Raw genomic sequence first — 24065 nt, 5'->3', positions numbered from 1 at the left:
TCCTGTCGACAGACAAGACGTGGCGAGAACCACGCATCCCTTGGTCAGTAGACGCAAGCAGTTCTTCGTCCATTGCTGTCCAGCAGAAGCATAACGGGACAAAGAAATGCGCACATGTGCAATTGGCTGGTTGCTCGGGGCAGCGTCTGAGCAGTACTGGCCAATCATCGCGGTCGGAGGAGTCCTCCCCAGCAGGTCATTGGCCGAATTGGTCTTATTGCGTCAAGCCCCGTAGATAGGACATGCATATAATCCATGTGCCTAGCGAAGACCCGAGTGCCCTAATCACAATTGACCAATGAAGGCAGTCGGACCACATCCTGCGAATCACTGCCAACATCCGGAGAATGCTAATAACTAACGAGAGCACCCTTCGAAAGGGTTGCCCAGAAAGTGTCTCGTGGAGGCGGGGAAAAGCTAAAGCCCAGTTAGTTACTTCACTCTCAGTAGCACCCATCCCTGGCAGACGGGTTGCGCTCGTGAGGCCTAGATGCTTGCGAAATGCACACCGAGGGTAAAATCAGTGTTGCAGTGAGGGGCAATTCGCTTGCTGTTGTTCACACATAAGCCGGGATCCAACGCCTTCGCCGTCCTGTGGTAGGCTTACAAGGAACCCCAAAAATAAGCTCCAAAGCCCCCCTCAGGCTCTCTTGGCCACGAAAGTAGGTTTCCCTGATCGTTGTGAAGTTGGAGAGGCGCTCTCTTGGCGAGCCGGCATGTCGTGAGGACCGGGGCTCTTGGAGAAGTCGAACTGGTAAAGCGTGAGAACTACTCGGCCGCCTGCCTATCACGTATCTTTCGACAGCAAGCTTGACCAGGGACGCTGGCCCATGAGTGTTGCCTGCGCAGCCTAGACCCGGCAGTGCTCTCCTAATCTACCACCACCGCCCTTCTCCACTCCTGTTCAAGCTGTTGCACGGGTTGCGGTTGAAATCGAGATCACTAGCGACAGCGGTTCTCCAGGGGATCTTTCATCTACCCGAAGCTGGCCGATCCCCGTCGTCAGACATGAAGCAGTCACTGCAATTCCTGGGAAAGGCCTGATCTATTACTACTAAACTACTGCACATGGCGAGTTCAGACCAAGCTAGATCGACCCCGTCCGCGCTCGATGCCTTGAGAGACATGAATGTTTGATTATCCTTCAGGTCGCCTTAGCTGCCTTGTCCACTTGCCCTTCACGTCGCACCAAAGAGTATGTCAAATGCATCTTATTTGATGGAGACCTTCTGACGGGATACCCTGTTGGTCCCTGAAACCCCTGATGAAAGGGTCTCTTCGTCTCCATTGGCTTTACTCCAACGGAGAGGCACCCGAACGGAGCCAGCTCAAGCCATAGTAAACTAGAAATTCAGATGCAACTGCTATTGGCCCAACTCCTCGGAAAGCAAACCAGTATGTGGCGCCATGCTGCCGCCTCACCGAATACTGCACATTCTTTACAAAATTGGTTGCAAATCGTGCTTGTATCAGTGCTACTGCTTACATGGGTGTCAGACACCCCGCTATACCTGTCCTGCTGGGCAAGCACGACCCCACATAAGTGAAGGCCGGCTAGTAACGCACGATACTAACCACATGCCTTCTTCTTCCGCGGGTTCGTTTCCGATACGGGTGACACAAGTTCGGAGAAGCACGCATGGGATGTTCTAAGGTCCTCTGGCGGCGTAATTATTAGGTAGTTGACTTGTTATGTATACAATATGCCAGAGGGGCAGATATGAATTAGGTTGCAGAAACGACGAGATTGACAATCCGAGCACATAGAAGAGTGCGAATAGCGATGACCGTCGCCTGCAAGTTTTCTCGAGAGCCACAGTACGCGCGTTGCTACCGCCACCTGGGCCGCCGCGTGGGGTGACCTTCGTATGATTTCGTGAGACCAACGTTGGGAAAAGCACGGTCAAATTGAGCTATTAGCTGCCAGCAACATATATAATAAGATAGTCTAAGAGATATTGAGGCATTCACAAATCAGGAAGTGCAGGACGCAGGTGTACTACGGTAATGTTCATTATTATTTCTACATAAGGGCCCATCATCACTTCGTCCCAAAATTTACTGGGCAAACGAGAGCGGAACCCTGACCAAGGCGGTAAAAGTCTGTCTGCCCTATCTCTCCCTTGTTCAGTGCGGGAATATCTCAGAATCATCCGCGACCTCCAACGTCATGTCATTTCCTTCCTTATGCTATATTCATGCAATCAAACCCAGCGAGAGACCTAACTATTTCTGGGCTTTGCTGATTCGCCTGAAATAGCAACAGCAAATTCACTAGGATCTAGAAGATCGTCCATGATCATTCCGCAGGTAACCGGTCTTCATGCTCTCGTAAAACGCCAAATGTGTAATAAAATAGTAAACCCTTTCGGGGAGGAAAAAGCCTCGGACGTTGCAGTGATGTATGACGGAGAAGGGGCATGCCAGTTACTGCAAAACAGTATTCTGGAGTCCAGTCACTTCAGGTGCCACTACAGCTGTAGGAGGTGATGTGTCGCGAAGAGGGTTGTCGGAGACTTCAATGATAGGCGAGTATGATTTGCTTATTATTCCGCAGACGCCCCTCTCTTCACTTGCTGGTCAATGGATGCCCGCCGGTGCAGTATAGTAGCCCAAAAGTAGGTCCGAAACACTCGCTAGGATGCTGGTGACTCCTTCGGCTTCCAAAACTGCATCATCCGACTTAATCTTTTGGCGGTACTTATTCGTGCTTTCTTGTCGGGTTGGGTGTCATGAGGGACCTCCATGCTCAGCTTGCTTCGTTCACCGTGTGACGTGCTAATGAGACGGCTGATACTCGCCAAGCTGGACCGTCTTCGCCCGAAAGCCGTCGCGGTAAACGACGCGGGACGTTGCTCGTGAAATGGCATATTTCGAGGACGCACCCCAGGGAATTGGCTCTCGCGGGTCATTGTCGAGTTGCTGCTCGTCAATGAGGGTACATCGACAGAAATGCGAACAACCTCAGGGCCAGGCTCACCCATCAACAGTGACTGGAAGTTGTTCTCTTCTGTCACGGAAGACGGCGCGGTTGAGACTCTGTGAGCCGCCTCATATGACATTGGTGACCTCGGTGAGGGGAAGGAGGACGAGTGGCTCATCGAGTATGGGCTGACTGATGCTATCGAGGGCCCTGGGAGGTTCGGGTGTATCTCGACCGGAGCCAGTTCCTTACTCGTAATGATCCGCCGAGGTGAGGGTGCAGCAGAGTCAGATTCCTGATAGGTTTCGTAGATGCGTTCTTGGTCAACAGCGGTATGCACAGGGCCTTCTTCGACAATGACCTCTTCGTGTAGTGAGCTTACAGAAGCTTCGGTACGCATCCTCGACCCGGGGGGCTGCAGATCTAGACTAGACCCGCTGCCTTTGCGTTTGACCGAAGCAGGATGAGACATGACACCTTTGGTGCCGAAATCAATTTCCTGTGTTGGTGTGGTTGCTGAGTCGCCGCTTGTAGATTTGGCATCGATGTTAGCCTCAAGGGCTGCGCTGGCATCCGGTGTCGATTCGTCGGAAGAAGCCTTGGAGCTGGAACTATCTGCATCATCCTCGTCATCATCTTCATCCTCCTCCTCCTCATCCTCTTCAAAAACGTCGGCCATGGTGGATGAGCTACCAAATCTGTGAATACCGAACCTGGCTGCTTCAAAAGGTGGCATCTCGGGGGCACTCTCAGCACGACGGTGGTAGTGCATACCGGGACCCGAAAACCCTCTCAAGCCCGCAGCACTATGTAATTGCCGCTTTGGTGGTGCTCCTGCCCTTTGGGCAGCATCCCATGCTGGATCACGGGCCGAGGGAGTGTTGAATGGGCCGAGCGCAGCATCGAGGTCGATCATGGGATATGATGCATCGTCCTCCGACTTTCGCCGGGGTTTGATGGGTCCAGTCATGCTGTCGTCAAAACCATGCTCTGTCACCATGACCATTGGCGCTGTCAATGGCCCCGCCAGTTCCATCTCATCTTCGTCAAGCTCATCATCCAGGCCGTCTTTCGGTGGAGGTGGTGTTTGCGAACGCCTGCGGGCAGCCTTAGATTTCTGCGACCGTGACTTAGTTTTGCGTGTTAAAATGGAGCCAGCCCACGATTTCACTTTCTTCTGCTTCTTTTTCTTGCTAGACTTGCTCGGTGCGGGTTGCGGCTCCGCCTCATGTGCAACATCATCTGTTTCGATGCCCAATGACGCGTCAGCGGAGCGCTCGGCGGTTTGAGGAACCGTCTCGGATGAGCTTGAGCTATGTGGTCGTGGCTTAGATGGCGACCCAGACGATGAAAAAGAGTCGAAACCAAAGAAGGACCAGCGTTTTGGTGTCTTCGTGGGACTCGGAAGCGCTGGTGATGTTGGCGAATCAGAGGCAATTCCAGGGAGGAGTGGGATGGAATTGCGTCTGCGGGGCGATGCCGAGTTCTCATCCATGGTGATGGCATGCAAACTGGGGGTGCGCTCCAGTACAGCGCCGGCGGTACTAGGTCGTGAATCGCTCTTCTTGTCGGAAGCGGATGCCGGAGATGACAGAATGCCGGGCCGTTCGCGATCTGCAATCGTCGAATTGCCCAGTGAGATAATGGATGATATACTACCAGAGACAGAGTGACCTGGGTAGCCAGTAACTGTACTTGCAGTGTCTGTGGAAACCATGGAAAGAGGTCGCGGAATGTATTCAAGCGTATCGGAAAAGCCAACCTTCGCCCGGCTGGGCTTCGTAGGTGCATCTTCAGCTCCGCTGTTGTCGAGGGGGAGGGACTCTTCCGTCCTATCTTCACCCTGCGCCTCCTTAACCTCGGGTTCAGAAGAGCTTGTGGGCTCGACGACGGCCTCGGGAAACGGCTGGACGTCTTCCTCGAAGTCTCTTGGAGTCGTGGGAGCACTGCTGCCTCTTGATGGATTGGGGCTGCCCGGCGGCTTGAGTATCAAGGAGAGATCGTGGCTTGAAATTGCTGCAGACCGACGATGCTGGTGCCTTCCACGGCGTGCCGACATGTCCACGGGCGCCAGCGACGGCGACGCAAAACCACTATCTGACCTCGTCGGACTGGTACTCATGAGTGTGATGGACTCCCCCTCCTTCAGCTTCCCTCCGACAAATTCGCTACCGCCCCGTCTGTGGCTGCCACGATTGGGTATCATGCGTGGCGATGAAGGCGAAAGAGGGGGGCTCATCAGAGACTCGGAGGCATCCGAAGGACCGCCGGGATTGAAGCTGAAAGCAGGGAGAGCCGGAGACCTTTGTGGGCGATCCGCATCTGCACCTTCGGGCTTCAGCTGAGCACCCGGGTTGAAGCTGAAGTCCGGGAGCGCAGGAGAACGACGTGCTCGAGCGCTGGAAGGACCCAAGCTGCCACTACCGCTAGTCGCATCCTGAACATTTGCAACCGATTTCGACCGTTGCCCAGTTGCTCTCGAGAAGGACGATGGTGCCGAAGAGGGAGATTGGCGAGCTGGGAATACGAAGTGAGGATTCGGAAGAGGCTGTCTCGTGCGAGGAGATGGCTGAGGGCTCGAATAGGGCGAATTATCATCCAACGGAGCCTCGATAGATATGGGCACAGGAATTGATAAGTGTCGTGCTCGGGGTTCGTCGATGCCCATATCCACGCCGCCCACGCCCGCCATGGCAGACTCCACGGGGCTCTTGGAAGCGGCGTATACGGTTGCCATGCTCCAGCCAGGCCGCGCTGCGGCACAAAACAGAAACGAGCCTAGAGGTGGCGGGATATCATGAATCTGTGTTGGTTGTGTTTTCCGGTCGAATCGCAGTCTCTAGGATGTTATTAGGCGAGACCTGAAACGGCGTTAGGTGTGTGCAGTATGGCGAGGAATGGTGACGAGATATGTGAGCAAGAACAAGACGACTGGGAGGAGACTGAGAGGCGTGCGCGCGCGTGTGCTGTGTTTCTCTGCACAATTGGATATTCTGGCGCAGAGCTGGCAGGCAGGCAGGCAGGCCGAAGAGCAGACAACCGCACGCGGGACGGACAGGCAAGTGATGGTGTCGCAGAAGGATACGGGTGGAGAATCGCAGACCAAACGAATGACGGTGCGTGTATTACCTCGTGATCCAGCGGCGAGTCGAGCGCTGGTCTAATGGGATCTATTTTCTGAGTGGTATTTGCTGCCTGAAGTCGTCGTGGCTGTCGATGCAATGCGTTGCTGTTTCCCACCAAGCAGTCGATACGGTGCGGAAATGCATCAAAATGCGGCAAATGCGGCTTCGAAGGAAAATAGAAAAATAAAATAAAATAAAAGGCGGAAAGGCGACTCTGAAGGAAAGGAGCGGACGGCCAAGACCAGGGCAAATCTGGGGAGCAGATTCGCGCGACCGGAATTGAAGCCAGAGGGTCTGCCTCGTGGTCGACGGTGAGGATGTTGACGAGGGCGGGTTGTTGTCGGACGGAGGAGTGGGATGGGGAGAGACGAGACGGGAGTTCAGTCCCAGGTTTGGGGGGAGACGGGCCCTGGAGATGAGGAGCGGCCGGGCGCTGGGCGCTGGGCGCTGGGGCGTGTGTGGCAGGCAGGGTGTGGCAGCGTGGGCAGCGTGGGCAGCGTCCAGTCCAGTGGGCCTCTGTTTGGGATGGGATGGGATGGGATGGGAGAGGATGGACATGGAGATGGGTGAGATGGGAGATGGGAGATGGGCGATGGAGCCGGGGGTGGGCAGGGGGGTCCCATTGGCTTTGGTTCCTAGGTTGGGATAGTCGTCGATAGGCGGCCGTGGTCGCCAGCATTGGAACCCACCTGGGCACCTGGCAGCCGCAGCGCAGACGACCTGGCGAGCACGCCCTCTGCCAGGTCCAGTGCTTGCTGGGCACGCTCTAGCACCCGCTGATCGGCCCCTGGCTGCCTGGCTGCTTGTCTGCCTGCTGGCCGTGCTGGGCCCGACTGGGCCCTTCGGCGCTGCTCTGCGCGTCCTAGGCCGCTAGCCCACGGCCACCCGGCCACCCCCCCTGCTCGCTGCGACTTAAGTGCCAGCGGAGACTAGCTCGCCAGGTACCTACATCACTTAGCACGCACACGCCCGCACGGAGCACTGTACCTCCGTCCAGCAAACAGGATGCGCTTTAATCTCATCACCATGGCAGCATGTGTGCCCTCTCGGACTCTTTTCTTATTTCCCTATGCACCTATGATGCACATACAACCTTTGCCCGCCCGCATATTTTGACCGGCTCTTCCCCAGTCTTGTGACCTGCCAACCTTGGGTGGCATTGGACTTGGGGGATATACAGTACTAGCTACATATGTACATAGATGCGTATAAGTGGACTCTCACTCGCGGCCCCATCTTTGGCATGCTTGCAGGATCTGGGAAAGAGGACCGGCCAGCGTCATTGAAGACTCGAGAGGGCTCGCTAGCAGGCCCGTGTTCATTTCAATCTCAGATCCGTAATGCACAGATGGCACGGCACTGAAGAACAAGCAAACGCGGCCATGGATCAAGTAGAGTTGTTAGTGTCAGACGCCAGACGCCTAGCTCCCCCAGCCGGCCGTCTTCTCCTCAGACTCGCCCGTTGGGAGGCCACACCTCATTTGGCGCCCCTGCAGCTTGCCCCTGAAGATTGTTCGCTTAGCCGTCGTGGGGAGACAATCTTAACACGCAATACTTGGCCCGTAATATGGGCCGATTTATTCATGCCCACCCGCGACACACCTGCTGTGCTTGAACCATCTCGTGTCCGGAGTATTTTAAATATGGAAACAATACGGAAGAAACGGTATGTCTCCCAAGTTATTTCCAACCATTCGTTACCGAGAGAAAACAGGCCCTCCTCCAGAATTGCGCAGGGTTGGGGGTGTCATCACCTCTCCCGTTGCTTGGTTTTGATGTGGTGATCTTGCGGACGAAACCGCGGCTGAATATTCTAGACCGCGATCCGGACTGGGCGAGAAGCAGTCATCTGTTCGAGAGGCCAGCGGCGCCGTTGCATTTCCAGGCCGTCATCGTCAGAATGTGCCTTTGGCAGACCTTCAATCGGAATTTCAACAACGGCGTCGTCGTGTAGTTTTTGCTCTTTCTATTGATCGCATGAGGCGTTTATTATCGAGTGGTTACAAATGTCGCTCTAATAAGCACAAGACACACAGAGGTGCGAGCGGCCCTACGACTATGTAAGCACGTAAACGAGGTAACACACCTCAGCCCGCGTGAACGCTGCCATAGCCAGTTACTTGAAACTGCAGCCTACAATATGCGTCTCACCCAGGTACCAGTTGCCGTGCGGCTGCACTCATTTCATCCCGCAATTCTGCATTGCGGTAGTGGCCAGATAGAGCTATCCGCCGGCCGCCAGCGCGCAGTCCTTGGTTCCTGGAGGCCCTTGGCAACCCAACCCGGTTCGAAGCTGCCAGTCTGAAATTATGCCGATTTCCCAATCCAGACGTTGAATAGACAATGGGGGCGCCATTGCCCACTCGCGTCGATGCTTACGCGGATTATTAAATAGGACATTTCCCGTTCAAGACCTGTTTCACGAGCTTTACGAGGATGGACCATGCTGTAGCCGGTCCAAGCAAATGAGGTAATGTATTGGCTTCCCGTTGCTTTTTGTTTTTCCTCTCGCCGGCCGAGCATGACAATTCTTTTGTTTCATGTGCTTCTTGACTCGGGCAACGGATCAGGCGGGCCTGGACAACAGCATCGTCGTGCATCCAGCTGCAGACTGCAAGCCCACCAAGCAAGCCAAGCTGATAGATAGGGCACATGGGGCGCGAGTTCACCCTGAGGCCTGCAGCGGGAGGTTGGCCGTAGCCATCTTGGGATTAGGGGAACGAACCCAAGGGCGCCCATCAGATTGATCGTACTCCTCATAGCCAACCAAAGCCAGCTGATTGGGCGTGCCCAGACGCCGCTGCATAACGACACTGGGGACCGGCCGGGTGAATAGCATCTCGCATATCTTAAAGTCGCATTAGAATGCGGGTCCATCAGGAACGCGATAGCGGTGGACGTTGATCACGACCTCGGGACGACGCACTCAAGTGGGCTTGCGGGCACTTTCTGCTAGGTGACCCCGTAACCTGCAACGGTGGGAATCCCACGGCGAGCTGCAAGCAGAGCGCGAGAGCAGCTCGCCAACCCGGTTGAGCCGAGCGAGCCATGCCGCCCGCCTACTCAGTGCCAGGTGCAATGTGGCTACTTCAGTCATTAGTAGTATTATTACCAGGTAACAGCCATAGCACACGGCCGTTATAGGCGTCTCCAATGGTGCGGCCAGCCTCGCAGCATCAGGCCGGCTGCAAGCGAGGCAGTAATCTCGCCTGCGCCGGCCGGCGAGAATGATCAACAGCCGCGGGCGGGCATGAAACAAATCAAAGGAAACATTTCCATGAGCGACGCGCTGGCGACTTCGTATGCTCAGCCTCTCTCGTCTCCCCACAAGGCCCGACCCCCAACGTGAGTTCCAAGTACCTATGTTTGGGAGGAATCCACTCCTTGCTCCGTGGTTTCAATGGTCAAGTGACGGATTGCGGAGTGGCCGTCCAGGATTCTTCCAGGGCTATGGTCACATTGTCGATGGTCACAACCTAAAGTGCGACGCTAGCTTGATGGGTGAAAGCCCATGACGAAAAGGTTTCCTTCTCGGAAGCCATGAGGCCGTATTGGATCGCGGGGGCGGCTGCTATTGCATGTTGGATGTTTCGTTGCGGAATCGGTCCGTAGCAACAGGAAACATGTAGAGAAGACTAACCACCTGCGAAGCTGTCTACCTACCTGCTCCAGACGGCGGGCAGACAATGATGCTGGCGGATGATGCTAAACCAGATTCACTCCGACGCTACTGCGCCAACTCTGCTTTTGATGCGTTCGCCTGGAAAACGGACCACTGTCGATCAACACTTGGCCTGTGATTACCTGGCGCCGTGCTCCCGAGGAGCTTTTGGGGCACAGGGGGTGCACGGTGATCAAGAATGAAGCCGCAGCTATTCTTGGCCCGGACAATCTCCAACTTCAGCTTCGTGTCTGGGATCTGGCGCATCTGTTCTGGACCGGGCGCAAGTAATTGCCGTGAGAATATGTCGAATTAGACGCCATGAACTCAATTAAAAGTGCCGGGAACTGGGCTGCTGCTATCGAGGATATCGCTGTTAGACGAAAGATTAAGGCTGCCAATATAGTAGCCAATCAGAGCATCAAGGCGCATGTCTGGCTCTGGAGATGTGGAGCAATTAAGGACCCTGAAAGCACGGACTCCATAATTGCTTTGCCTAAATTTTTTTTCTCCGTCCGTTGAGAAAGTTGTAGAGGCAGATACGCCGAATAGCCCCGACATTGATTGATCAGAGCCGCCGCCGAGACGACACCACTCAGTAAAACAACCTATCGCGCTGATCCGCATACACGAGGCTAGGTCGTCGGCATTCTTTGCGAGAGCCCCTGCGATCATGTCTACCACGATTGAGGCATCGACGAAGAAGGCGCCGCAGCCTGTAGGCATGCGCCGAAATGGTATGGCATCAGCTCAGCCTCGACGTCCACGAACGGAGCAGCTAATGATGCGTACAGGCAAGCAATGGATTGCACCAAAGAAGGCGTTCCGCCCCGGCTCTGGTCTCCAGTCGTATGAGCGGCGGGCAGAAGAACGCATCGCCAAGGCGGCCATGAAGGCCAAGGAGAAGGAGATGAAGGATGAGAAGGAAGCAGAGCGACAGGTTAGACACGCCTACATGGGGACGCAGTCATGCTTGCACACCGGCTAACATTTAATGCAGAGACGTGTTCAGGCCATCAAGGACAAGCGGGCTGCCAAGGAAGAGCGAGAGAGATACGAGAAGATGGCCGAGAAGATGCACAAGAAGCGAGTCGAGCGACTGAAGAGGAAAGAGAAGCGTAACAAGCTCATCAACTCCTGATCGGCTACATGGCGGTCTTGCAATGTTTACGAGATGGCGAGAAGTACTGGCGAGAGGCTGCGGGACACTGGGGAATTGATGAGCTACCTACCAAGCTGTAGCGATCGTGGGGTAGCGGCCACGCAGGAACACCCTTGGCTCTCAGTCACGCCCGTGATATCTTCGGCTGGATATCACATCTTGGACGCTCATTGCCGCCAAGAAGAAGTCGGCCGACACCCCCAGCCCGTGAACGCTGGACGTGGTAGTCGAGAGGCCCCCCTGATATGGGGGTCTGGGCACTGCTTGCCCCTTGAAGGCTTGGACATTCATCTTCCACCCGAGCCAGCGTGCCATTCGTGCACAGATAGATCAGAGAGTTTCTCCCATGATCTTCATCCATCCATCATCAAAGAGATATCCCTGTAGAGGCGGACCTGTTGTAAACTGAGATGATGGCAGCTAGGCAGATCGACGCAACCTGTGTCCTACCCAATATAATGCTTTGTGCACCTCGCAAGTGTTTCCTGTTCCTCAAATAAGTACATTGCCGTAGATGGATGAAGCGTGTTTCATTGTTCAAGTCGTCCTTTGGAGTCGTTTGAATCTCGGACGGTTGCGTTGGCTTTGAAGCTTCACATGTCACATCCGGGACACGGGCCCAGGAGACAGTGGGGCGTCACTGCCGGCAAGCCAACCTTAGCCTCGACAGAGTGGGGAGCTCGCGCGCCCGGGGCGCTGGGTACTGTCCAGTATTGCCATGTTCCCGGCTTTAGCCACCAAAGTTCTGTACCGTGTTCCAGCGGTTCTTAGCAGCATTTGCATGAATAATGTCTAACCATGGCGCCGACACGTCGAGGCCGGCTCATCCGCTGCGACCTCGACATCGGATGAGCCGTTCTGTGACCGAGACCTCAGCGCCGAGGCTGCACCGTCACCACAACCTACTGCCCCAACGCCGACACCAGGATCGCACCGCTGACCGACTGCCTCAATCTGCCGTCCCAGCACTGCAATTACCGATGCGAGGCTCTCTCGATCTCCCGCGCTCCGAAGGGGTAACCCCCTACCTGGTCAGCAGCGCCGAACAGAGCCGTCGGGCGAGTGCGCTCCCCCCTGGCGCCGAGGAGATCGGTGCGAACGCCCCAGATGCCGCGCACATGAACACAGAGATGCAGGCCCAGAGGAGAAGGGAAAAGGCTGCTTCGAGGACTGCGTATGCAGCCCTGCCCACCTAATCCGTCATTTGTGAACTAATGCAGACTCCCAGTGGTCTCAAGAAATCGCTTACGGGCTTGAGCGAGTTCTCGCTGTCGACGACAAGACGGTTAGACGACGCATATTACGCCGTTCTCGAGAGGCTCAGCATGCTACAGAACACGATCGTGGGCATCAAGGAGGTGGCAGCCATGTCACAAGAGACGAACGAAATCTTCAAGGTCGATTCCCGCGGTCTAGTCACTGAGATCGAAACACAGCTGGATGGCCTCGGCCAGTTTGACGAGCAACAGAAGCGTATTGAGTCGCTACAAGAAAGGATCCATGTCGGGCGACAGAAGGCACAAAAACTCAGCGACCGAGTCGACATCGTCCGGGGCCGTGTCGAAGGCTGGGAAAGAGCAGACAGGGAGTGGCAGGAGAAGACCCGCAGGCGGCTCAAGACGCTCTGGATCATTACCTCCGTCCTGGCCCTGGTCGTCATCGCGATTCTCCTGGGTTCTCAGTACGCACCAGACGAAGTCGGGACCTTGGGGGGCAAGCTCAGCGAGATGATGTCGAGCAACAACAGCAGCCAACTCGAGGAAGCTGGGGCTGCGAACAGCAGCAGACTGTCCGAGCACCTGGGCGAGGACGTCCGGGCGGCCCTGAACCGGACGAGAGGCGATGGCCCCTCTGTCGACGAGCAGGTACTGCGTGCCTTTGACGAGTTATGAAGCGTCATGGTCTGACGCGGGGCCATCGGTCCAGATGACTTTGTGTATTTCACAGTTGCATATGGCGATAGAGAGCATTATACCCAGGCGTTATAAGATCGTAGATTATGATATTCCCCTTTTTTATGAAAACAGTCAACAAGATAATTCAGCCCGGGTTTGCTAATGATGCTTTAATGTTTCTTTGGCGCTCGTACTCTTCGGGTGTCTCCTTCATATTGCTAATTTCCAAGGACGAGGCTGACAAGCGGATTGGTGGCTGCCAAATGAGGTATATTCATCAAAGTTCTGCTGAGGGCACGGCCTGACATTCCATATCCTTGCAGACTTGGGTTCCCGGCTGCTTACATCGACCTCTCAATATGGTCAACTATTGAAGACCCCGGGATAGATGATTCAGTTGCCTCTTGATCATGTATGGCACTCCACAGCCCAGCTGTGTTGAAACTGGAGAGGAAAATTGGACACCCGCGCACAGCCTTGCTAGATCTTGGCATGGATTGCAGCTATGGGAACAAGTTCCCAGTGTTCGTTTCAGCTGCGACGTCATGCCTGTGGTTCAGCTGCCCCTCCATCAAGTGAACCAGGTGCCCTCCAAATCAACAACACTATCCGTAGATCGTCGTCATCATTAGCCGCAGTGGCGTTACTGGAGCGACAAGCAGGCCTGTGGCAGGCCAGGACGAACGACTGCGAACCATTGTGCGCTGGAGCGCTGGGCGCATACATAGTAAGATCCACGGCATATGGCACGGATTGCTCCTGCAGCGGCCCAAAAAAAAGCTGACTTGGGCCAACCCGGCATCGCGGCACACGGTTTCCTTGCTTGTCATCACGACGCTAGCCCAGACATTCGTAGGTCATCCTGGCTTAGCAGCAGCGCGTGAGCGTCGAGTGCCGTGGCCCACGGGTGGACGGCATAACCGCCTCCAGCACTGGATCCTCCAAAGCCCCGTCTCATTCCTGTCTCCTCTGGCCAGATTGCCATTGAGCTTTACCTGCAGATAGTTGCTAGCTTGGCTTGTATCTCCAAAAGAAGAAGCAGAGAGACGGCCGACATTCGATATACTCTGGCCATCGCCGTTGTTTTCTGCATCGACTGCCGGCAACTTATCGCATTGCGCGCGAGTTGCCTTAGTGACTCAAAGGTAGCTGCAGCGCAGTGCTTAGTGCCTCCAAGTAGAGCTATCTTAACTCAAGGTGCTCGCCCGCATTGGATAGGAACGGGTAGAACCCCGCCAATCTACAGCACATCACTATCTGCCTAGGTACCTTAGCATTACACTGCCCTCCCACCCCAAACTAATACCGACCTGACGTTAGGTAATAATAAGCTTCCCTTGGAAACGTCACCCATCCCACGCCCGCCTCCTGGCCGTCTGCATTCCCTCTGCCTTGTCTCTGTGCTCGTTCCACGGACAGACAGAGCAAAGCCAGGATTCGCGCCTCTCTTGCACAAATGGCCTCCTCGACGCCCGCGAACCAGACGCACGATGCGCCTCCCGCCGCGGGCCCTGCGCGGACCAAGAGCAACCAGTCCATACCGCCGCCGGGCCAGACGCTGACCGGGAAACAAGAACATTGTCAGTACCGCCCGGGGGAAATCGGCCAGCCGTGCCCGCTGCGCCTGTGAGCCGCTGCTAATCTGACCTCTGTGCAACTCCAGACCTCAAGCGAGAGCTCGTAGCGGAGCAGGTCAACTGGGAGATCTCGGAGCTCAACTCTCCCACCGCCCTGCGCAGGTTCGGTGCCCCCTTCAAGTCCGAATTTGGGGAGGTCTCCCCCCTCGACTCGGAACTGCCGATCCTACGGTTCATCTTCGTGCATCATGTTCGCGAGTTCCCGTTCCTGGACAAGGCAAAGGAGAAGGAGTTTTGGCAGGACAAGCTTCAAGTGGTATGTCGCTCTCATTCACCGGAGGAGATGCATGCTAACTGGCCCCCCTCGCCCTGCTAGTTTCTCGAATCGTTCGCCAGCAAGAACATATCCTCCTCCGAAGACCGTTTAGAAGAGACCAAGCGGCGGAAACTGGCTGTAAAATGTCGGAAGCTGGTCGAGCTGATGATGGTCTCTGGCGTCCCCACCGCCTCCGGGTTCGAAGAGCGTATAAGATTTGCCGAGATGGAGATCGTCGATGCCAACGCCATCGATACCGGTGTGCTCAATACCCTACCCCAGGGTCATTACATGAATGGCTGGGATGTCAACGTCGCCGGTGTGAGGATATCGGCCGTCAAGAAGAGGATACGGACGCATAAGCATGCGGTAAGCGTAGACGAAGATTTGATTATTGGAGCGTGAAACTTACTTCAACCAGGAATTTTTATTGCGTGTCAAGAGAAAAGGGGAGCTCGAGTACTTCGTTGGGCGTCGGTATGGAGACTTTGCCCGCTTACATCGGCAGTTGCGCATAGAACTTCCCGGCAAGGTTCTGCCTCCGCTGCCCAAGAAGAACAAGTCGAATAGCTCAGCGACCGGGCTGCTGGGAAGGGTGACAGGCGAAGGAAATGATTCCGATGCGTCATCGGTTTCCAGCATCTCGACTATGCCTCCCGTTGAACCTGGCGGGCTCAGGGACTCTATGAAGAACTTGACAGTGCGAGACCACCGTCGAAACATATCGACGTCTTCCAGGAACGCATCTCCACGCCCGAGCACGGATGGGCCGAAGAGCCCCGTCCCAGGTAGCCCGCAGCCAGAGGTGAGTACTTCCCATGCGCAAGTCGATTCTCCCAAATTAGTGCTCACACCAACCAGACTGCCATCCTCTGGCGCGAGAACCAGCGGATATCACTCAGAGCATTCCTGCGGTACCTCCTGCACAACTCACAAATTGCGCAGACCAAGGCCATGCATGAATTTCTCACCAATGATCCCATAACGCCCACCGATGAGGATGTTGAGGACATAGCGCGTCGTCAAGCCGTTGACGAAAGGCGTATAGAGGAGCAGAAGCAATTCTATGAGATTGCCAGGAAACGAGCCGCGGAGCTTGACGTCTACATGGAACAGTTCCGTCAGGATATCGTCGAGTCGAACGGACTGACCAAACTCTTCCAGGAAATCAAGGAGAAGGAGACCATCCAGGATCTCAGTGTGCAATACCAAAAGTTCGCTGAATGGCTGCGGATCGAGGTGGCCGCCACTGTTTATCACCTCTTCCTTGCTGAGGACAATTCACCCGAACTGTTCGCCCAGGCCAAAAGGATACACTCGCTGATACCGTATACCTTGTTGAAGAACGCGATACGACTGGCGAACCCCGCGGCTGTCATGGCTAGTGTCCTCGACCTTTTCTTGGCGCAGCCATTCGGGTCTCGTTCTTTGATGCAACGGATCTTCTCAGCTGCGCTCAACGACGGCATCCGTACATTCCAGAAGAATATCGATGCTGTGTCTGTCAAGATCGGCGACGATGTGTTTGTGGACAAGATGAAGCAATTCATCGACTCGGACGAGCCTGTCAAAGTAGCCATAAGGGAAGAGGCAATCGCTGACGACGTCGACATTATTGTTGCTATACTGCGTTCTCCGTTGATCGAGCCGCCTCTCGTGTCTTCGCAAATCCAGCGACTGTACAATGCCTACGTCGCCTTCAACAACGCGGTGGAAAATGTCGACGAAGAGTTCAAGCAGGGAGCCCAGCTCTTCTCATACCTCAAGCAGATGCTGAAGCTCCTGATCAGACAGCGCGACAAGCAGATGATGTTGCAGATGATAGAAGAACCGGTCACCCTGAAGCTCCTCAAGGACCTCTTCACCATCTTCTACGAACCGCTCGTTCGCGTGTATAAATCTGCCAATGTCTACAACAGTATCACGGACTTTTCAGTCTTCATTGATGATATGATTCAGGTAAGTTAGCCGGATAGATGTCTTCTCAGAGCTGCGAAAAAAGTTCTCTGGCTAATGATCTAATAGGTGGTTGAGAAGTGCAGAGAGGAGGACGCTTCGGCAGATCCCAACCAGACTGTGCAAGCATTTATCGATCTCTGCGCGCGTCATGAACACAACTTCTACAAATTCGTGCACGAAGTCCACACTCACGACAATGGGCTCTTCACACAGCTGATGGGCTGGATAGAGGGAATCCTGGAGTTCTTGCGGCACGGTCCTGCCGGTGGAGCCCTGGACGTCAATGCACTGTTCGAAGGTGGTGTTGCATCTGGCGTTGTGGACAAAGAAAAGGCTATAGACGAGATCAATCAGCTCATATCATGGCAAGAAGCACGCAAGAAATGGCATCACGATAAGACGAGACAAAAGATGGCGGCAGAGGGCAACGCGAGCGTGGATGCGCCACTGCCAGGGGTTCACCTGAAAGGCAGCGATTTTGGACTCAACGAGATGGACCTGGAAGATATGGCCTACGAAGACGACTCGGAAGAGGAAGCCGACGAGGAGATAGAAGACGAGATGGACCCCATCGAGGCAGAGAGGCGTAGGAGGGCCAAGCGTCAAGACCGGCTGAGACGGAGCGCGGGCGAGCCGACCAAGCCGGCCGTAAGCGAGGTCCACCACTTGAAGGACAACTTTCTAGAGATGCTGCGCCAGGTTCTGGCGGACTAGAGACCAAGACGCATAGCATACTGAGGGTAGGGATGGCGGGATTCCGGAACCCAGGCGTGGGAAACGTGGCATACAGACCGGTGAGCATAGACTTTGGGGTCAAAATCAGGGGGGCGATAGACGGTGGACTGCATGCATGCATACTTCGTGGGCATTGACTGGTAGTTTGAGGTTTTCTCTGGTAGATACAGCGGATTAAGGTCAATAATACAGCACGGGGATTTTTCTTTGGCGTAAGGATGCTTCGAGCAGGCCCTGATATTGAGCAAAGAGGTGCCTATAGCTGGCTGATTGGCCAAGTACTTGAGCAAGCCGCACAACGGGCTAGCTTGCATCGAGTTGTGCTCTGTTGGGTATACTCGTTCCAAGTTAGAGAAGCAGAATAGTCAATTGGTAGTGTGACGCCAGCCGACTTGAGGACGAAAGCCGGGTTTGCCCGAACCGAGGAGGCCCACTCAAGCCCACTCAAGCCCAGAGAAGGCTTTGGTGTCGGGTTGTAAGCGTCAACGACAGAGCCATCATAGTATGCTTGCAGAGATGCGGCAAACTATGCGTCTAGGGAATTGGATGTGGCTCATGTTCATAGTAGCAGATTGAGGCGCCGAGGGTGTCCAAGGATGGAAAGAGAGGACGAAAGAAAAGGTTATACCACGGCATTCATCACGTGTCGGCAACTCTGTAGCGCCGTTTTCTTCCCTCGCTCGGCGTGGCAGGATGCTGGAGCGTGGTCGAGCGGTAGCCGGCTCCAAGTGCCCCCAGGCCCCCCCAAGTCTCGGCTAATTCACCAGAGCTAGAATAATCAGCAGGCCTCTGATTGGCCGGCGCCGCCCATCGGAATTAATCCAGGCGGTCGCCCAATTCGAGAGCATCATACACTTCTTTTCGCAGCAGAGGCCCCCGAACGCCCAAGCCCAAATCCCATCGCCGTCGCCATCCCCGGCTTGAACTTGCAGGACAAGAGCCTCGAAAACCACCACCGCGCACCCCATCTCCCCTCATCCCTTTGTCTCCGTCTCCCTCTCCGTGCTGTCCGCCCCCGGTGCTTCCACAATGGCTTCCTCAATGGCTCTGAGGAGACTGGCCTCGGGCTCAGCCGTAAGTGCATCCCCCATTCCCCATTCTCCCCCCGAGCCGATCTGCGTGCCAGCTCGGTGAGGTCTTTCGCGCTGCCTCGGCTCTCCTGGCTGGCCTCACGTTCCACGGTCGACGGTCGACGCCCTGGCTGACCATTCTCGAACGCACAGTTCTCGCGCGCAGCAAGATGTCAGGCGCGGACGTTTTCTTCGACGCGCCCGGTTTGTACGTCTCCCTCGCCTCTCCGCATCCATCCATCTCCAGCTCTCGCCCGCTGCCGACCCGGACCCGTCGTCTAACCGCACGTGTTTACAGCTCGCATCTTCGCCAACCAGCCGCTACGGGCCAAGGAGGCTTCGGCACACGTTAGCAGCAAATACCCCGTCATCGTACGTTCTGCCATGTCCCATCTCGTCGTCCATATAGCCGCATTGGCCCACTGACATACTCCGTCGCAGGACCACGAGTACGATGCCATCGTCGTCGGTGCCGGCGGTGCCGGTCTGCGAGCTGCCTTCGGTCTTGCTGAGGCCGGCTTCAACACTGCCTGCATATCCAAGCTTTTCCCTACCCGGAGTCACACCGTCGCCGCCCAGGGCGGTATCAACGCCGCGCTCGGAAACATGCACGAGGACGACTGGAGATGGCACATGTACGATACCGTCAAGGGTTCGGATTGGTTGGGTGACCAGGACGCTATTCACTACATGACCCGAGAGGCCCCCGCGTCCATCATCGAGTTAGAAAACTACGGCTGCCCCTTCTCGAGAACGGAGGACGGCAAGATGTAAGTCACTCGCGGTGCCCAGCAACCGTTGCGGCTACTGACCCGTGTCCGCAGTTACCAGCGTGCTTTCGGTGGTCAGTCTCAGAAGTACGGAAAGGGTGGCCAGGCATACCGATGCTGCGCTGCCGCCGACCGTACCGGCCACGCTCTTCTCCACACTCTCTACGGTCAATCTCTCCGCCACAGCACCAACTACTTCATCGAGTTCTTCGCCCTCGACCTGATCATGCAGGATGGTGAGTGCCGCGGTGTCCTCGCCTACAACCAGGAGGACGGTACTCTGCACAGATTCCTCGCCCAGAACACCGTCCTGGCCACCGGTGGTTACGGCCGTGCCTACTTCAGCTGCACGTCTGCACACACCTGTACTGGTGATGGTATGGCCATGGTCGCCCGTGCCGGTCTCCCCAACCAGGATCTGGAGTTCGTCCAGTTCCACCCCACTGGTATCTACGGAGCTGGTTGCCTGATCACCGAGGGATCCCGTGGTGAGGGTGGCTACCTGCTCAACTCGGAGGGCGAGCGATTCATGGAGCGTTACGCCCCGACTGCCAAGGATCTTGCCTCGCGTGATGTCGTCTCTCGATCCATGACCATGGAGATCCGCGAGGGCCGCGGTGTCGGCCCCGAGAAGGACCACGTCTACCTGCAGCTGAGCCATCTGCCCGCCGAGATCCTGGCCGAGCGTCTGCCTGGTATCTCGGAGACTGCTGCCATTTTCGCCGGCGTCGACGTCCGAAAGCAGCCCATCCCCGTGTTGCCCACTGTCCACTACAACATGGGTGGTATCCCTACCAGGTACACCGGTGAGGTCCTCACTGTTGACGAGGCTGGTAACGACAAGGTCGTCCCTGGTCTCTTTGCTTGTGGTGAAGCTGCCTGTGTCTCCGTCCACGGTGCTAACCGTCTTGGTGCCAACTCTCTTCTGGATCTGGTTGTCTTCGGCCGTGCTGTTTCTCACACCATCCGTGACAACTTCACCCCGGGTCAGAAGCCCAAGCCTATCGCTGCCGACGCCGGTGCCGAGTCCATCGAGGTTCTGGACCAGGTTCGCAACTCGGATGGCCCCAAGAGCACCGCCGAGATCAGACTTGCCATGCAGAAGACTATGCAGACTGATGTCAGCGTGTTCAGAACTCAGGAATCTTTGGATGAGGGTGTCAAGAAGATTACCGAGGTCGACCAGATGTTCCCCCAGGTTGGTATCAAGGATCGCAGCATGATCTGGAACTCGGATCTCGTCGAGACCCTCGAGCTGAGGAATCTGCTGACTTGCGCGTGAGTATTCGTGATCTTTACTATTGGGATCTTGTCGCTGATTTGTATTAGTACCCAAACCACCATCGCTGCCGCCAACCGAAAGGAGTCTCGTGGTGCTCACGCCCGCGAGGACTATCCCGACAGAGATGACGAGAACTGGATGAAGCACACTCTGACTTTCCAGAAGAAGCCCCAAGGCAACATCGAGCTGGGCTACAGACGTGTCATTGGCACGACTCTGGATGAGAAGGAGTGCGCAGCTGTTCCTCCCTTCAAGCGTACCTACTAAACGGCTGGGAATGTGGGAAAAAAGAGTAGGGGGCTGTCCGCAAGTGATGTATCAAGTAGACTAATGCCAGATACGTGGTATGGATGGTGGCCATCACCATCGTCGTTCCATACGTGCGGGAGAAGCAAGGGGTTTTTGGAGAGAAGAGGAAGTGTCATAAGCTAATCCACCCAGTTTTAGCTGCTGGAGTCTGGACTTGTACCTTAGGCGTCCATATGTTACTATGTGTATAAAGGAAGAATGCATTCGAGTTCACGAAATTGAAGAACCCAAATTAGCAAGTCGTCGCCGACGTATGTAATCGTATCAGATGCTTGTATACCTCGTTTAATAACAAACGTCCACGTAAGCAGCCAATGCTTGCTGGACCTTGCGGTTCGATGATGAAAACCCTCAGACCCTATCCAAGTTTCTAGGGTTGACGAATGCCATTACCTCGTCTTGGACAAAGTGAACCAGAAAGAGCAATGGAACAAGGGCTATGATGTACTCAAAGCGCTCCGGTGAGAACACCCTCTTCAACCTCCGAAAGAGCAAAGGCAATGTAACAGGAAGTCGGACAAAGACACCCACGATGGTCATTGTTACCAGATAAAAGGCACCACCAGGCTACAAGAGCCTGCTCAAGATGGCCTACAGCTAAAGTGCGTGAAGCTCTGCCAACTTGCACAGATATCTGCCCCCAGTTCTCAATACACTCCAGACAGAGCCGAAAACTTAGTGCAGAAAATGGCGAGCAACAAGAGCGCGAATCCCAGATGTAGCGCCTGGTGCATCCGGGACCTCCGGGCTCGCATCACCGAGACCCAAGCCGTCTACCGGCACGAGATCAACCGCACCAACCTGTGCTTCCTGACGCGCCGGCAGCGGATCCACATCATCAAGCGCATCGCGCGGCTGGGACGGGCCATGGTGCAGGAGCTGCGGGGCGAGACGGACGCGCGCGACGGCGAGGCCGTGACGGAGCACACGGTGGAGCGGCGGTACCGGCAGTTCCTGCGCACCGAGACGCGCATGCGGCGGGCGGCCTACGCCGAGGCCGACCGCCGCGCCGCCGGCCACGACACGGACGCCGAGAACCGCCGGCAAGACGAGATCCTCGCCCGCGTGCGCCGCGACACCGTCGTCCCGCCCACGGGCGTCCGCCGCTCCAAGCGCCTGCGCGGCATGGCCGCCGACGCCTCCGCGCTGCCCGTGCTCGCGCCCAACGGCCTGTTCGTCGAGCGCCGCGACGTGCCGCACGACGTGGTCGAGACGCTCCGGCGCCACTACTATGCCATGAAGAGGGAACTTGAGAGGACCGGCTAGGTGGCCGTCCTTATCATGCTAGGCTATATGCCACGGTGAGATGATGTCGGCCTGGGCTCGGCGGTCCTTATAAACCTGGGTGCGGTTGGGATGTCTGACAGAGCAAAGTGCACATGGGGATAGATAGGATCTGAATACCTGCCACGCGTTTGTTTTGATATTACATTAGGGTACGCAATAATATGTGAAGCCATGCTTGTAGAACTTCAAAGGAAAAAATGAGAGGGAGCTCCTCGCTGCTGGGACTTTGTCTCAAGTTGCTCTCGATACAGCGTATCGGGAAAACATATTTCAAGGGGCAAGCTCCAAAGATAATGCACTTAGTGTCTCTGGTTGGCGAACTCTCCAGCGTGGATTGGGTCTTGGATCGAAATTGTTGCTAGGGCTCGAGCAGAGGTCAAGATGCAGGAATGAGTGCCATTCTGTGCTCCTTCAGCATGTGTTCTCGAAGCGACATACCCAGCAAGTTGCGGCTTCCGGTTGATTATCGGATAGAGAGTAACCTGTAAATAAAAAATATACTCCCCTCGGGTAAGTAATGCTGTTACACATTCACGCTGGCGCTGGCTCTGACTCTGAATCCCTCTCGTATTATGTTATGAAATTATCGGCCGGGCCTTGTGGGAATGCCCGGAACGCCTCATCCCATTTACCTAGACGGAATAAGCATACTCTCTGAAAGCGAGGTGTTTCTCGGTTTACTGAGCTTGAGCTCATTTCAAACGTCTCCTCGGATACAGGAATTGCCTCACGGTCAGCCTCGCTTCGCTCGGTAAGGGAACGATGACGCACTTCGTGCCAGGTCTCGGACATGGCAAGGCATACATTCCCCCAGTGAGCCTCACGTTCAGCGACATCCGTGGGCTCAGGCCCAGAGTTAGGCGACCTAAATTTGTGCAAGTTCTCTGCGAAGTTGTTCCTTGTTTTTGAGAGGCGGTATAAGAAGCTCGTCAGAGCTTGCGGGTGATCGTTGTTGACTGCAATCGGACCAGTCCTGTCTGTTCCAAAGAGGTGGCTCTCAATATATGGATCACTGTTCTCCGGGAGAGTCATTACTCTATCAACCAAATCTACTGACGCCAAGTTAGGTGTCACGAGTGGATTAAACAGATGCCTTAGAAACCGCGAATCAGTGTATCTGGGTGAATCGATTGCGATGGATTCTGCGGCTCGGAGAATCTCCTTCATGTTGATCGGTGAACGGAAACCACGGAGCTTCATCTTCAAATGTAGAGTGTCCCTGGAAGAATCGAACCAACTCCACTGGGTCTCAGGATACGCGGTCTCAAAGCTCAAGTCGGGAGCGCCAAGACGGTGCAGCAATGGTGCCAACGAGTTCCTAATTGGAAAGATCCTAGCAGCCCTGCAGACTATTGCTCGTGACTCCTGGCAAACGTGAGCAACGGCAGGGGGTGAGCGACGAGGTTTGAAAAGGTAGGTTGACCACTGTTCTGCACCATCGTCCCCGCCAGACTCGACTTCCTCGACCGTTACTACTCTCCGGGGCGAGGCATAATCCCAGATCACTGCAGAGTCACAATTAGCAATCAAAAGAGCAGGCATCTGGCCACATAGCGGACTCACTGGCCCTTATTTCGGTGGGCAGCTTAATGAACAACGGAAACCTGGGTGGCCCATTGCTGCCCAGGAGCCTGCGTAGAGAATCTATCTCTCTGTGACATGACCGCAGCTCTCGACGCAACTTGGAGACACTGAGGTCTATGGTGTCGTGTAACAATATGTGATCGTCTCTGAGGTCATCATGATTTGAGCTCACAATCTCGCTGAAAGCACTGAATTTTCTGTCCAAAACCTCCAGGGATGCGTTTTGCTGCTGGTCGAGCCCTTGTCTGTTTTCTAGGTAAGTCCTGATAGCTGATAGGTCTCCAGACACGTCGTCGCTCGGAACACCTCGCAGGGTTCGCCGAGTTCTCGCCGGTGGCCTCCTAGAGGTCATGGCCTCTGCAGTCTTCAAAGCCTTGGCAACTGCTGGCTGCAAAGGAGTTGAAGGTCCA

At 55.4% G+C, this 24065-nt stretch overlaps 7 protein-coding genes across 7 annotated transcripts; 5 read left to right on the top strand and 2 right to left on the bottom strand.

Annotated features, from left to right (window-relative positions):
- Nucleotides 1-2636: 2636 nt before the first annotated feature.
- JN550_003485 (uncharacterized protein) lies at nt 2637-5660 on the bottom strand (the record flags this gene model as incomplete). Its single annotated transcript, XM_049314895.1, has 1 exon — nt 2637-5660. One exon carries the CDS (start codon nt 5658-5660, stop codon nt 2637-2639), a length of 3024 nt encoding a protein of 1007 aa, XP_049174676.1.
- Nucleotides 5661-10382: 4722 nt separating this feature from the next.
- On the top strand, nt 10383-10850 carry JN550_003484 (uncharacterized protein; the record flags this gene model as incomplete). Its single annotated transcript, XM_049314894.1, has 3 exons — nt 10383-10446; nt 10504-10649; nt 10710-10850. 3 exons carry the CDS (start codon nt 10383-10385, stop codon nt 10848-10850), a joined length of 351 nt encoding a protein of 116 aa, XP_049174675.1.
- Nucleotides 10851-11659: 809 nt separating this feature from the next.
- JN550_003483 (uncharacterized protein) lies at nt 11660-12763 on the top strand (the record flags this gene model as incomplete). Its single annotated transcript, XM_049314893.1, has 2 exons — nt 11660-12045; nt 12100-12763. 2 exons carry the CDS (start codon nt 11660-11662, stop codon nt 12761-12763), a joined length of 1050 nt encoding a protein of 349 aa, XP_049174674.1.
- Nucleotides 12764-14222: 1459 nt separating this feature from the next.
- Nucleotides 14223-17332, top strand: JN550_003482 (uncharacterized protein; the record flags this gene model as incomplete). Its single annotated transcript, XM_049314890.1, has 6 exons — nt 14223-14346; nt 14430-14659; nt 14720-15028; nt 15081-15464; nt 15521-16618; nt 16685-17332. The coding sequence occupies 6 exons, from the start codon at nt 14223-14225 to the stop codon at nt 17330-17332; spliced, it is 2793 nt and encodes a 930-aa protein (XP_049174673.1).
- A 1050-nt stretch (nt 17333-18382) lies between these two features.
- JN550_003481 (uncharacterized protein) lies at nt 18383-20742 on the top strand (the record flags this gene model as incomplete). Its single annotated transcript, XM_049314889.1, has 6 exons — nt 18383-18427; nt 18480-18627; nt 18722-18795; nt 18865-19193; nt 19248-20471; nt 20523-20742. The coding sequence occupies 6 exons, from the start codon at nt 18383-18385 to the stop codon at nt 20740-20742; spliced, it is 2040 nt and encodes a 679-aa protein (XP_049174672.1).
- Nucleotides 20743-21471: 729 nt separating this feature from the next.
- JN550_003480 (uncharacterized protein) lies at nt 21472-22050 on the top strand (the record flags this gene model as incomplete). The annotated part of the gene is made up of 1 exon (XM_049314888.1): nt 21472-22050. One exon carries the CDS (start codon nt 21472-21474, stop codon nt 22048-22050), a length of 579 nt encoding a protein of 192 aa, XP_049174671.1.
- Nucleotides 22051-22641: 591 nt separating this feature from the next.
- On the bottom strand, nt 22642-24007 carry JN550_003479 (uncharacterized protein; the record flags this gene model as incomplete). The annotated part of the gene is made up of 2 exons (XM_049314887.1): nt 22642-23576; nt 23635-24007. 2 exons carry the CDS (start codon nt 24005-24007, stop codon nt 22642-22644), a joined length of 1308 nt encoding a protein of 435 aa, XP_049174670.1.
- Nucleotides 24008-24065: the final 58 nt, after the last annotated feature.

This window comes from Neoarthrinium moseri (genome assembly GCF_022829205.1).
Source record: "Neoarthrinium moseri strain CBS 164.80 chromosome Unknown scaffold8_Wmoseri_CBS_16480, whole genome shotgun sequence".
Taxonomy (NCBI): domain Eukaryota; kingdom Fungi; phylum Ascomycota; class Sordariomycetes; order Amphisphaeriales; family Apiosporaceae; genus Neoarthrinium; species Neoarthrinium moseri.
This window is presented reverse-complemented; position numbering and strand designations above follow the sequence as displayed.